Below are 14206 nucleotides of genomic sequence, written 5' to 3'. Positions count from 1 at the left end.
CGTCTCCAAGGCCTGGTACAGACTGAGCTACCTTGGCACTCCCTCTGACCCCCATAATCTCCATGTACATACCGTTAGCATAATGTCACATCACCCCTTAATCACATTAACCCGGCCTCCCTAATTTGGGCATATTTTCAAATATTGTCTTTCTTTCTTTTTTTTTCTCAAAATAAACAAAAAGAGAGATGGCCTTCCAACAAGCTCGCAATACGTTGCATCGGGAGTGGCGACTCGTTGTGAGCTTGTAGATCAGCTATTTTTGCCACTTGTCGTAGGACAAAGTATATAGGGCTGAAGTGGTTGATGAAGAGAAAACATTTACATACCGTGTCTGGGTATGTAAATGTTTTCTCTGCATCAACCACTTCAGTGGTTCATGCACATAGCAGACACTATGTACGGTACACACACACACACACACACACACACACACTCTCTAACACGTATACAAAATATTAATGGACAAACAATATACACACACTGCAAAAACTCTACCCTACACAGACCTGTGCCAACACGTCATCAATTTATGATGGAGAAAGACACATTTTTGAGGCCAGAAGGTGGCATTCAACACTCTCATTAAAGTCAGTGAAGCGAGACCAGTGGTGGCTTGTGGTTATCTCAACTTAATGTTATCTTTATGGGGTGGCTGAGGTCGTTGACAGGTCGTTGACGCATGGAGCGTGGTGCCTGGCAAGTCAAACGTACACCAAGGTGAAATCACACGTTTGTCAGAGGAACGCAGAACCATTTCTCTCTTTCTAGTTTACAGATGGGTCACTCTACTACAGGGGTGGAAAGTGACTAAGTACAATTATGAGGTACGTACTTGCTTTACTTGAGAATGTCCATTTTTCAATACTCTATACTTCTACTCCACTGTATCTCAGATGCAAATATTGTACTTTTTACACCATTACAATTATTTGAAAACTTTAGTTATTACCGTATAAGGCGCACCTTCAATAAATGTATTATTTTCATATATAGGGCGCACCGCATTATAAGGCGCATCCGCACTATAAGGCGCACTAACGGTGCGCCTTATAGTGTGGAAACCAAGGGAACCAATATTGATACATATATAAGGCGCATCGGATTATAAGGCGCATCCGCACTATAAGGCGCACTGACGGTGCGCCTTATAGTGCGGAAAATACGGTAGTTACTTTGTAGATTTAGCCAATGAAGCCCTATTTTATACTTTGTCTATTTGAAAAACAAACTCACAACATGCAACAAGGAAGTATAGACCCCTGAGGGACCCTGGTCAACGACCTCTAGGTATTACTTGGTTAATAGATCAGGCTTGGGTTGGACTTGCATTACATTAGTAACTGTAGTCTCGTCTCTATAGAGTCTGATGAGTTCGGAGTGAGAATGTGTTGGTGGATGCAACGCAAAAATAAACAGTGACTGGGGCTCATATAATACATGTAGGCCTACACAGTTCAATGGATATTTATTTTTGGGGGTTATAACATTTAAACCATCATTCTTCACAGTTCACATCAAATAAAGGCAGACTGTAAATCTTTATTTACTTATGTGCTGCTGGATCACGTAACTTGGCTTTATTCTTCACGGCATGCTTATGCTTCTATGACAGTCGTAATTAATATTTGTTGATGGCACTTTTTGACACGTTTCTTTACTTATTTGCTGCTCGATCACGTTACTTGCTTTATTCCCTGCAGCATGGCATGCCATTGCTTACGTGTCTGTAATGGACAATCGGGACTAGGTAGCCTATTAATATGTGAGCATTTGTGTCGGTGACACTAGTAGTTGGCTAATAAAAGTACAACACCTCTTAGTAGTGATGTGTGTGTTCAGTCTCTGTTTGAGTGTATCAGAGAGTGTCAGAGAGTTGCGTGGCTGTGTGTGCTTAAGAGAAAGCACAGGTCAGAGAGATTACATTGATTGACAACCCTAGCCTCCTGAGTCACTGTGTCAGTGTGTTGACAGCAGCACAGTATCAACTTGGCAAAATGTCAATGTCAACTATGAAGAAAATGAAGTGAACAATTCAAAATGAAGTGGAAAGAGAAATAAATACAGGTTTGTGGAAATCGAGGTTGGGAAGCTGAAGCGCTTGCCTTAGCAGAGGTATGTTATTTGACCACTTGAGTGACATCGTCATGCACTTCAATGGGTTCCATTTTGGCCTTCACAGGGAAATCCTAGAACAGTTTTTAACATGACGGAAACTTTGCTTCTTGAAAAGAACTGGGTATTTTCGCCGCTGATTCGAGTCCAAACTAAATGTTCTATTTCCCAGTACTGCACAATTATATTCAGCCATAAGCCACGGTGTTTAGATCAGAGTTTTTAGATCAACTGCAAGCACATTTGCAATGAGATTTGATTACTTCAAAAGTGTTGGTTTGTTGTTCTTTACTGTGATGATAAACAGCTGCTGACATTACTCGCCTACCAAGGATCAATAGAAAGACCAGTCTGTGTGCTGTGAACACTTGTGGACTGAGCATATCAACTATTATCAACCTGGCATCGTAGTTTTTACCTATCAAACCTTTTCCAAGAATTTCAAATTGTACAATAGTGAAAATAGTAAACCACCGAGCTTGTAGATCAGCTATTTTCACTATTTGTTAAGTGGTTAACCCATTAAGACCTGAGGCCACTTCAAAACATTTTCTAAATCCTAACAGTTTTTCGGAAAATAATATTTTAAAAACAAAATCACGATTTTTCAAAAATAGCAGATCTACAAGCTCATAGCGCGGCACTCGGTGCTGCGCTATGAGCTTGTATATCTGCTATTTTTCAATAGCCAAATAAATCTAAAATGACACAGATGCGTTCCCGGTCTTAGAGGGTTAATGTGTAAAACATACCAAATAAAAAGTTATGATGGAAGCCACTTACAGTGCTGGGAGACGCTGCTGTCCCCCGCCGGCGTGGTGGGGACCGCCACAGTGCTGGTCGTGGGGTTTGAACCCAGGGCCTCAGACTCCTCCGACATGGGCCTGGGGGTGGTGAGCGGCGGGAGGGACTCAGGGCCACCGTGGGGATCCGTGGTCAGGCCGGAAACGGCGTCCGCCTGGGACACTCCGCCCGACGCCGGCCGGGACCCCTCAGCGACGTCTGCTGTGGTAACAGCTGCTGAGACGGTGGGAGACGAAGGCATCACAGTGTCATTTCTTGGCACCCCTGAAAGGACAAGTAATAATGAACTTTATAGTGTAACACAGTGTAGCTTAAAGGGGGTGTGATTGATATTGTTTAGTTAAAATATATGTTTAATGGCTCTATATTCTGACAGCAATCATTGCTATAGGTTATTTTGTTCAATAACAGCGGTCTCCCTGACTCTCCGGGTCTTTAGTAAACATAAAATACACTTTGAGGTTGAGATACCAATTTTAGCCAATCAGGAGAGATAACTCGTACAGGATAAATAAGTGCAATTAGAGGTAATGAAACATAAAAATGTGCAGACAAAGTTGAATATATATGTTTATTTTTATGTTTATTACAGAGCTGGAGAGAAGGCCAGACCTCCATAGCAATGATTAAGAGCTTTTTAACAGAAAACATTTTATACTTGGCCAATACATATCACTTATACCTCTAAGGAAGGAATTCACAGAACACAGTTGTACTGTGAGTTCAGTAGGTAAACTTCCATGGTGTAAAAAGCATATGTCTTCCATAATATGACACACACTTACCTGAATGTGTGCTTCATGTTGAGAAATGTTGCATTAAAACATTGCTAAATTAAAACACCTTTCAGTATCACACGGAAGCAATACATCTGATCAATTAGGTCCTAACCAACAGTGAAAGCAGTGTACCGTATATCCATTACACAACTGCAACTAAACACATAGCCGTCAAGCCCTTCCCTGAGGCGAGCAGAAATTATGAGAGATTATCCACCCAGTAAACACTCTGTCGAGCAGAGCCCTTCGGGTGATATTGATTAGTAGACTAATCTAATGGACTCTCCATTCACCTGGTACACAGCCTCTCATATCAGGGCCCAGGTCCTGGCCGTCAGGGCAGGCACACGTGTATTTGGGGGAATGTTCAGTGATCTGTGGAGCCTTGAGACACAGGTAGTCACAGCCTCCGTTGGCCTCATTGCCAAGGTTACAGCTGTCTGGGCCTGGGGGATGTACAAAGAGAGAGTGACATACAAATTATTAAGCCATTTATACTATTTGTCGTACGATAGCGTCATACTTTGAAAATAGCGTATAAATCAGCAATTTTCGTAGTATGACGGGGCATAAATTAGGCATGTTAGAGTATTTACAATGTTACCTTGTAAATACTCTCTACTCAGTGGTTCAGTTTTGTGGTGTTCCTCTAAACAGTGAAATCCTTATTCTTAATGTGTTACAAACGTACAAATGTACAATTTGTACACTCTTAGGAGTTCAATTAACATTGGGATTTGACTGTGCAGCCATCAAGGGGAACAGCAAAGTGGAGAGAGACTTCAGCACCATGGACAGTGCATACGTTTAGGTCAGCTGATAGAGGGAAGGAACGTACTGTAGCTACTGTATATACTATGTGATGAATCAGTGAGTGCTGATTACTGTAGGTGACCTACATACAGGTTATAAATCTCCCCCCCAAGAAGGCTCTCACTCTTCTTGATGGATGACATGTCAAGCAGTAAGATCCACATCCCCTTTTCAATGACATGTTAAGGGTTTGAACTGGTAGACTCATGAGTTATTATCATGATTGCTCTGTCCTTTTTCATTGGCAATACTCCATCCAGAGTTAAACTGAATGAAGTTGTGTTAACCCTGTTTTTCAAATGACCCTGTTACATCTTTTGCTAAACTTCCTCAATAGCCTGCTTTTCTGTCCTGAGAAAGTGATGTTGGAAACTGAAGATTGGTGCGCGCCCAATACATATTGTATATTTGGTGAATACGTCATTGTCATGAATGCCAGAATCACAACATAATCACATACGAGTAATGAGATTCTGTATTGACATTGAAATATTTAACTCTAATTTTATAATGGAAGACAATGAGGCTCGGATCAGGCTGAAACCTTGCCTAAATTTGAAGTCATTTGTCAAAGATGTCATAGATCAGTGGTTCTCAAAGTAGAGACCCTCAGGATTCCTTGAGCGGGTTCTAAATGGACCATCACAAGTCTCTAAGGGCGGATTCAGACTATGGTCCCGGGTGCGCACCCTGGACCACTTGGCAGATGTTGTGATAGTGTGAACGTTGCGTACCGTTCCCCAGAACGAATCACTGTACCGTACCCGAGACCGCCTGGGGAGATCTCGGGTTCGATTACTGCGCACTCTGGAACGGAACGCTGCAATGTGAATCCATCCGTACCGACAGGAGGAAGTGGACTGCTAATCATATATCATTTATATATTTTTATAATTACACATTATTTTAGCTGGGTTATACCTTCTCATAGTTCTACTTGATAATGTTGACAAGAAATAATAATCCCGCTAGTGTTTGAGTAGCGCAAGCCGTGAAAAAACATAAACAAACAAGAAATGACTAAAGTCATAATATAGCCGCCAGCGGCAGGCTTTTTTTGCCCCAATCTGCAGCACAAAATGTAAAAGTGGTCTTTAAAATGAAATCTCAGCCATTCCAATGCAACCAAAATAACTCAACAGAGAGGTTCATCGGTTGGCTACCAATATAAAGGATGTGTGTGTGTGTGTGTGTGTGTGTGTGTGTGTGTGTGTGTGTGTGTGTGTGTGTGTGTGTGTGTGTGTGTGTGTGTGTGTGTGTGTGTGTGTGTTTGTGGCTGACAACTATCTGAAATTAAAATGACAAAAGTTAAAAATATTTTTGCCTATCATTAAAACAACCATTCATATAATGTGCAATAAGTGTTAAATGGCTTTATATTATGAATAGTACTGTAATAATTACTATAAAATCTCCATGTCTCTTCAACTCTTTATAACAAAAAATGCATATTTATTTTTTCTTTGTTTTAACCAAAATATATCACTCGCACTACATTTTACTAGGGCCTTCAAATACAGTACTTTACAGAGTAACAGACAGAAGGCAAGTGACCTTTTTACTTTTGGAAAATAATATTGAAGAAACGGTTAATTTGTGTACTGTCACTTTAAAAGCGCAATTTATACTTCATCGTACGACGGTGTCACACACCAAACATAGCCGATCTCCAAGCTCACACTGCGTCTGTTCGCACCACGTTGTGAGCTTGTAGATCTGCCATTTTCGGCAACGATAGACTGAGGGACGGACACGCTCAGCAACACTAGTTATTCATTCACAGGGAGATCCCAAACGGATTATTATCAATTGGATAATTAAAATTGTCAACGGAGACTTGCTACCTTGGGTAGAAGAGGACGAGTGAAACTTTTGAGCGTTTCACTCGTTCGGTGCAGTTTCACCGCTGCACCGCACATGTAAACACAACAACGACGCAACCACCCGAGTGTACAAATGGAACCAAATGGACGCTTACAGCCCCCTTAAAATAGTGATGTAGTGAGCCAATAAAATTCCTCTTCCTTGTTAACCCGGGCAGCGCTGTTTGGCACAACTTGCAGCTATCAATACACTTTTAACCAACATGTTTGTGCCAGCATGAGTGATTAGATTTATTTCTTGATCGCCTCTTGTTTTGATAGTTTAGACATGACGTCAGGGGCCGCTGCACTCGATAACAGGCTCGACAAGCCTAAAGCTTATCGATACCCGGGTCTCGATAAATTCATGCCCGGGTATATAATGTACCCGGTTTTCGAGCTCCATCCCTACTTGCGTCGAGAACTAATGGAGAGTGGACATTACCGCGTTTGGCTAAAAACAGTTAGTAACATCATACAAGCATACAAGCTAACTATTAGCCAAATTCGGCTAGCGCTCAGACGAATCCACTGAGAGAGGCGTGTCTAGTCCCATAGCTTGGGAGGACGAGGGCGCCCATTGGCTTAAACGACAGCCAATCACGCAAAAAAAGTGTTGAATACATGTCGGAAATCTGTCGGGTCAGAGTCAGAGTGAATACAGAGCCGCGCTTTCAGCTGGCGGCTAAAAACACATGTGTAGCGTAACGCTGCCGCTAGGATGAATATACCAAGGAATAGTCTGTGACGTCACTGCTAAAATACCAAGGGTGCGTCAGTGACGTCACTATCATACTGACAATAACAGAGACAACGTTACATTTTGAGGTTTCGAAGACCAACGCAGACACTGCTTTGTGTATTGTTGTTCTGTTAATATTATAACTCAAGACAACGTCAGGAACAGTCAAACTTTATTATTTACTCTGACAAGTGACTCTTCTTCTGTGGATGACATTCTCTATCTCCCAAAGCCCCATAGTCAACAGCGTCCCCATGAGGCACATATTTACCATTACTGTTGAATGAAGTGTGCTTGGGTACGGAAGAATCTTGGCCAATGTGAATGCTGGCCAGCTGGTAGAGGCCAATCGTACTCGGGAACGGTTCGAATCAATCGGACCCAGTCTGAATCAACCTTAACTCTGTGAGTACACAAATCGACCCTTAAGGGTCAATTTGGTTCCATTTGTGTACTCTCAGTGTCATGGGGGTCCTTGAAATTAAGGAGATTGAGAACCACTGACATAAATGACACCATAGAAGACTGAATTCACAGACAGGCCACATGAAGTCCCAGATCCACACTGGAGCCACGCCGTTCCCATGTGGACCCTGAAATCCCCATGATTCGATCGTTTTTTTTATAAGCCATTATTTGTACCTCAAGAAGGTCCCATGGTTGCTAGGGTAGCAACAGCAGTCACCGACGGCGATAATAAATCAATAAGTAATAAGCAAGTAAATGCAATAGAGGAACAAACGTACATGTGAGCACACACAAACAGAGGGTGAGAGAGTAAAAGAGAGGGATGGAGGGATGGAGGGAGTAGTAGTAATAGCTTATTGAGTTATCGATCGCCCCCTGCCATGGATTTATTTCCCGCTGAACGACCGCAAGTAATACTATAACACAGAACAAAGCAAATGGCTCACAGAGCGCACATCAGTGCCAATGCTTGCTGGGAGCCTTTACTCCAGAACAAACACAGATTCATCGAAAAACCAAACCCAATCAGAATCTTTAACAAAGGTAGCGCTGTGAGGATTATGACATTGTACTTGATTGCAATTAACGATTAATCTACGTATTTAAATCACATTTCTGTATGGCTTGCATGGCTACATAAACAAAACTTGCACAGGGCAGGTATGGCAAATAACTTCAATATACAGAAAAATGATTGCCATATTTAATGTTACATTTTCAAAAACGAATTATCGATCGATCTTGAGTCTTTCTACATACCTACAGTACATGTTGAGAAATGTGCTAGAAAAGGCGAAAGGCACCCAGAGAAACAGCGAGGGAGTCAGTCACAGACACGCATATCAGGCTGACTACGTGCCCCAAATGCTTTGATACTGCATCTCTACCACATGATTTATTTATTCATGTTCATTGACACAAGGCTGGGTTAAACCTGTACAGCTCCTTATGAATACGATCAAAAAGGAAATGTGCATGAAAGATTAGTAGCACCACACACCCACCAACACCGCGTTTTGTTCTCCTTGTTCTGTTCCTGTTCTGTTTGTTATGCATATATATTTTTATTATCAAGGAAATGGAATTATGATTAAAATATGACAAAACACATCTCGCTCTCTCTAGTTCTCGCTTGCAGGACTACACACACAAACATACACACACACACACACCTTGCGGCTGGCGGAGCTGGTGGAAGATGACAATGTCAAGGGGGTCATTGAGGTGTTCGGCCAGCGTTTGGACATCCTGGCCAGTCAGCCTGTTGGCCGCGTAGACGGTCCCCCTCTCCCTGTCTGTCCAGTAAATACGGTCCTGATAGGAGAGAGAGAGAGCGAGAGAGAGAGAGAGAGCGAGAGAGCGAGAGAGCGAGAGAGCGAGAGAGCGAGAGAGAGAGAGAGAGATAGAGATAGAATGGGAGTTGAACTTAAAAATATCACAGTTTTTCCTACGGCATTTAAAGCAACACAGCCTCGTCCAACATGTGGAGTTTCATGCCATGGGCATGTGTGCACACATGTATGCATACAGAGGCACACTTGATTAATGAAGCAAGTGCACCGCTACTTTTCAATTATTCACTGCATTTGATGCACTTTACACCAACAAAAATAGGCATTAACTTCATGTAATGTTTGATTTCATGCTTTTTGCTAACTTAATCAGGTCTACACACGTGAGGTGAATGTGAATGCCCTGGATCAGTTCCTTATCACACCAAAAGCTGCAGGTGAGATAATTCTCATTCTTGTCATTGTGTCAGCACAAGCAGCGAGCACAGTCAAGGAAAACGTCAGGGCTGCACTTTCTAAGACTTTTTTGTTTTCTGCATTTCCATTTGAAAAGGTTTGCACTGTGAGGGAGAAAAAAGGGTTTAACAAAGGGCTTTTGGCTCTGGGGTGTGGAGGCCGTTCCTAATCCACGACTGGAAAGTTTAAATCGGTTTAAGTCTCGAGAATTGACACTTCGGTGTATAGACTTCCTAAGTCCTACTGTAAGTCTGCACGTTTTGCCGGGGTCTATGCTAGCCTTTTGGTGCTGAACACAAGAATCCCATTTAAAACCTATTGTTTAACAGGAAAATACGTGTTCTGTATCACCAAAACCACTTTGGACATACAAGGTTTTCCATGTGACACCATTGCTATGGAATGTCCCCTGATGCTCTGGTACCATTGGGAGCCGTTTTTGCCTGGCTGGCCCCTCAGAGGAGAGAGGAGTGAGCCACCAGGACAATGTCATAACAACACAGTCAGTGCCACAGCCACAAACATGGGCAGCTGCATGGGCAGTCATTATCACATTCTCTCATTAACGCGCGTACGCACGCGCACACACACACACACACACACACACACACACACACACACACACACACACACACACACACACACACACACACACACACACACACACACACACACACACACACACACACACACACACACACACACACACACACAGTGCACCCAGGCATGCATATACAGTAATAACCACCTGGATTCGAGGCTGGGACTCCCACATGGGAAATAAAACACAGCTCAGGCAAAGGGGAATCCCCACTTGGCCAAGAGAGATATTAGGCTTCTGGGATACAGGCAGGGTTACTCTGCAACATGATTCACCCCCCTGGGAAACCTGAACCCGGACAAGTCCCCAATACAGTATATCCATTTGGATGCAAACCCAGGTCTGCTGGGAAATCTACCGCTCATTCAAAGGGGAATCTCCCCTGGCCAAGGGAGATATTAGGCTTTTGGGCTACAAGCAGGGCTACTGGGTTAGAGACACACACACACACACAGAATTTAATTTATATAGTGTTTTTGTAGTCTCAGTCAAAGCACTAGATGTGTCACACATACTGTACTGTATATGTGGCATACTCTGAGGCACACAACCAGATTAAAGTTCCTCTGCTAGCTCTGCCGTATCGCACACATGCAGGCCTGTTGTTCCTTGTGGGAAGAACTGCCCATAGTGTGTCCAGCCTGTCGCGTGTGCGCGCAGTCCGCACACACCCACCCACACACACACACACACACACACACACACACGCTTTCCCTCTCTCGGACACGCGTGTGCACCCATACACACACAAACTGCATGGCTAATAGCCATAGTCTCAGGCCAAGCCTGGAGCAATCTAACGTGAGATATGAGGATATAAGCAGCTGTGTGTGGTTAGCCGATAATACAATGTGTGTGAATGGCCAGCACACAGTGATCATCAAGAACCATTAGCTCTTTTCATGGGGTCTCATTTGGCTAATGCTTTCAGAGCTACTGCTTCACGGCTAATTTGCGTAATAATAACGCTTAATAATCCTTTATCCTTTGTCTATCCAATTCATGGTTTTATATTGTTCACATTTTAGATATTAGTTTTCAGTGTGTGAAGTCTCACGATAAGACTGAGTTCAAATCAGTTCATCAGACCAGTGAATTTGCACAAGTTGTTAACCACTTCAACCCAACTTAGTTGACCGGGGTCCCCTAGGGCTCTATAGTAGGTCTGCTAGTATTTCCCTCTACAGTTTACACTAAATCTCTTCACTGAAAATACCTGATCTCAATTGATTCACAAACTACACGGCCTGCCTCAGAAAGTGTACAAATGGCATCAAATGGACCCTTACCCAATGCACTGTCCATTTGTACACACTCAGAGTTATGGGAGTCCGTGGCCTAATGCATACCAAACCTTTGAGAACCATACACAAATACACACACACCCAAGTGTTGATTTTGTTAGTCTTTTGAATAAAATTCCATTTAGTTTTAGTCATATTTTAGTCATCTGAAATGTTTAAGTTTTTGTGTAGTTTTGGTCTTTGTTGACAAAATAAAAAGTTTTTATTTGTTGACAAAATTGTCAATACATTTAGTCTAAAAAAGTTAGTCGACGAACATTTTTCGTCATAGTTTTAGTCGACGAAATCAACACTGACACACGCACCTCAAAAACTGCCAGTGCGTATGGGTGCCCCAGCCGCTCTGCAGAGGACAGGTGTGTCCTGCGGTGAGCTCCGTTCAGGTCCACGCTAGAGATGACGTGCAGCTTAGAGTCCAGCCAATACAGACGCCTGTTGGCTACATCTGAAACACACGCACACGCATACAGACACACGCACACACACACACACACACACACACACACACACACACACACACACACACACACACACACACACACACACACACACACACACACACACACACACACACACACACACACACACACACACACACACACACACACACACACACAAACACACACACACACACACACACACACACAAGATTTTCACAGGCTTAGTAACAATTGATTAACTACACATTAACCACTCTCGCATCCTGTCCAGCAAATCCCTTTAAAGTAATATCGATTAGATTTTTAAATGTCAGATACTGTGATTAAACCAGTACCATGTTCATTACCAGCCATACACTGGCATTCCTTTAGAACGGCTTCCAAAAACACTCACTTTTTTAGAAATCTCATCAGTCATCAGTCATTTGCTCATAACATTTCAAATTCAGCTGACCTTTACTTACACTGGGGGAGCACAGACTCAGTGCAATTGCTCTATTTCCAGTGGCATATTCCATTACATGCAACAATAATTCTTGAAACCCAAAACAAAGCAAAAACAATAAAAAATATCAATAACGTCTTGTCTGACACAATGTCAGGGAAGCAGGCAGTGGTGGAAGAGGTACTCACATTTTGTACTAGTAAAAGTACCAATACCACAATGTAGAAATACTCTGTTAAAATAGAAGTCAGGTATTAAAAATGTACTTGAGTAAAAGTATAAATGCATTTGCATACTTAAGTACTGAAAGTAAAAGCACTCATTTTGCAGAATGTCTCATTTCACAAATTTACAAATGTATGAAAATGCTTTAAAAATCTATTCACCCGTTTCCTAGACTGTGTGTTTTCCACTTCCTGTCGATTTGATCCAATGAAATCCAATGAAACTGGTCAGATGACCAATGATATCCAATGAAATCGACAGGAAGTGGAAAACCCACAGCCTAGGAAACAGGTGAATAAGCAAATCTATAAGCTCACAAGTTGAGAGCTTTTAGATCTGCTATTTTCAAATAGCCAAAGTATGCACAGGGCTGAAGTGATTCATGCATGTTTTGTAATAATAATCAAAATCTACAAAGTAACTAGTAAGTAGTTAAGTTTTCAAAACTTTTTAGTGGAGTAGAAGAATAAAGTATTGAAAATTGGAAACACTCCAGTAAAAAGTAAAAAATCCTCAAAAGTGTACTTAAGTACAGTACTTGAGTAAATGTACTTGGTTACTTCACACCACTGGAAGCAGGTGAAATGAAGCAGTTCTCACCCAGCGTGATGCCATTGGGCCACTCGATGTCGTCAGCGACCAGAACCTGTCGGTCCACACCATTCATCCCAGCCTTCTCTATCTTTGCCCTCGCGCCCCAGTCGGACCAGTACATGAACCTGGATGGGACAAATTAACAAATGTACTTCAGTCAGGCTTTTTTGTGTTGATTAGTTCAGTGGTTCTCAAACCTTTTCATGTCAAGGAGGAATAATTATATAATAAAACTATATAGTGAGAATAAGTTCTTGTCTTAGACAGGTACAATAGCTTATGAATTAGCAGCAATTTCAAAAATGTGCAGGTAATGTGCATGTACAGTACATCTAATCAATAGCAGCAGTGTCTCATTTGAATGTGCAAAGGAGTCAAGCATATACAGTGCATGAATTTAGAACGAGAGTCATGTCAGTTCACTTATTTTTTGGTCCATGCCCTCATTTAGTGCTCTGACGGCTGCCAGGAAAAAGCTTTTGCTAAGCCTTGAGCCCTTAGCTGTTAGGCATCTCAGGTTCTAATTGCCTAGCCATAACTGAACCATTAGGATTGTGGGTGTATGTGATTGGACGATGAATGGGCGTGCGACCAGCTTGACTTTTGTGCTGGGATTCGGTATATCACACCAGAGCGGGTCATGAAAGAATTTCAGAGGGGTAAAAGGGACATGCTGTATCGAGTGCCTTTTTTTCCCTTTTTCTTTTAAGAGAAAGGGGAAACATAAAACTGTAAAACCAGATTCAAATTCTGAAAGAAACATATAGTACATAGTACTGTATAGCAGGGACTCCAAAACTGTGGTGCGTGCACGCCCCCTGGGGTGCGCAAGCTGCCTTTAGGGGGTGCGTGATATTAGTAGTGTAATGATGGTGCTGGTGTTATAATTAAAACTATTATCAACACATACATTTGTCAGAACTTTGGCCTTTCAACCAATCAAAGGTCAGTTCACTTTTTCTTTTCAAACCATGTGAGAAGGTCATATTCTATCACTAATAACATAGGGTAACATTTTACTGCACTAAAACATGAGGCCAGCATCAGCTAGAGGAAATATATGTGCCTTTAACCACATCATAATCTTGGAAATAAATTCTCCTCTTTTGAACCAATGGTATTTGCAGCATTGCCTTTAGGCTAGGATCAATAGTAATCATCTGAATTTGAAAAGTGTAAATATCCATATTGGAGGGAGGGGTGCTTGGGTCTCTCGGCACAACACAAAAAGGACAAAATCCATTAATGTACAGATCGTCTGTGAAT

The 14206-nt window shown here is 42.2% G+C and overlaps 1 protein-coding gene across 1 annotated transcript in view; it reads right to left on the bottom strand.

Moving 5' to 3' along the window:
* Positions 1-14206, bottom strand: part of LOC311044664 (low-density lipoprotein receptor-related protein 8-like) — a gene marked incomplete at its 3' end in the record, with an annotated part of 99405 nt that overhangs the window by 3499 nt on the left and 81700 nt on the right. The window contains exons 12-16 of the mRNA XM_084056375.1: positions 12947-13065; positions 11542-11681; positions 8756-8897; positions 3992-4144; positions 2899-3135 (exon numbers count right to left, since the gene is read on the bottom strand). Coding sequence (XP_083912501.1) covers positions 2899-3135; positions 3992-4144; positions 8756-8897; positions 11542-11681; positions 12947-13065 — 791 coding nt within the window. The remainder of the gene's footprint in view (positions 1-2898; positions 3136-3991; positions 4145-8755; positions 8898-11541; positions 11682-12946; positions 13066-14206) is intronic.

This window comes from Gymnoscopelus microlampas, assembly GCF_963454915.1.
Source record: "Gymnoscopelus microlampas genome assembly, chromosome: 5".
Taxonomy (NCBI): Eukaryota; Metazoa; Chordata; class Actinopteri; order Myctophiformes; family Myctophidae; genus Gymnoscopelus; species Gymnoscopelus microlampas.
The sequence above is the reverse complement of the archived record's forward strand: the minus strand, read 5'-3'. Positions and strand labels throughout refer to the sequence as shown.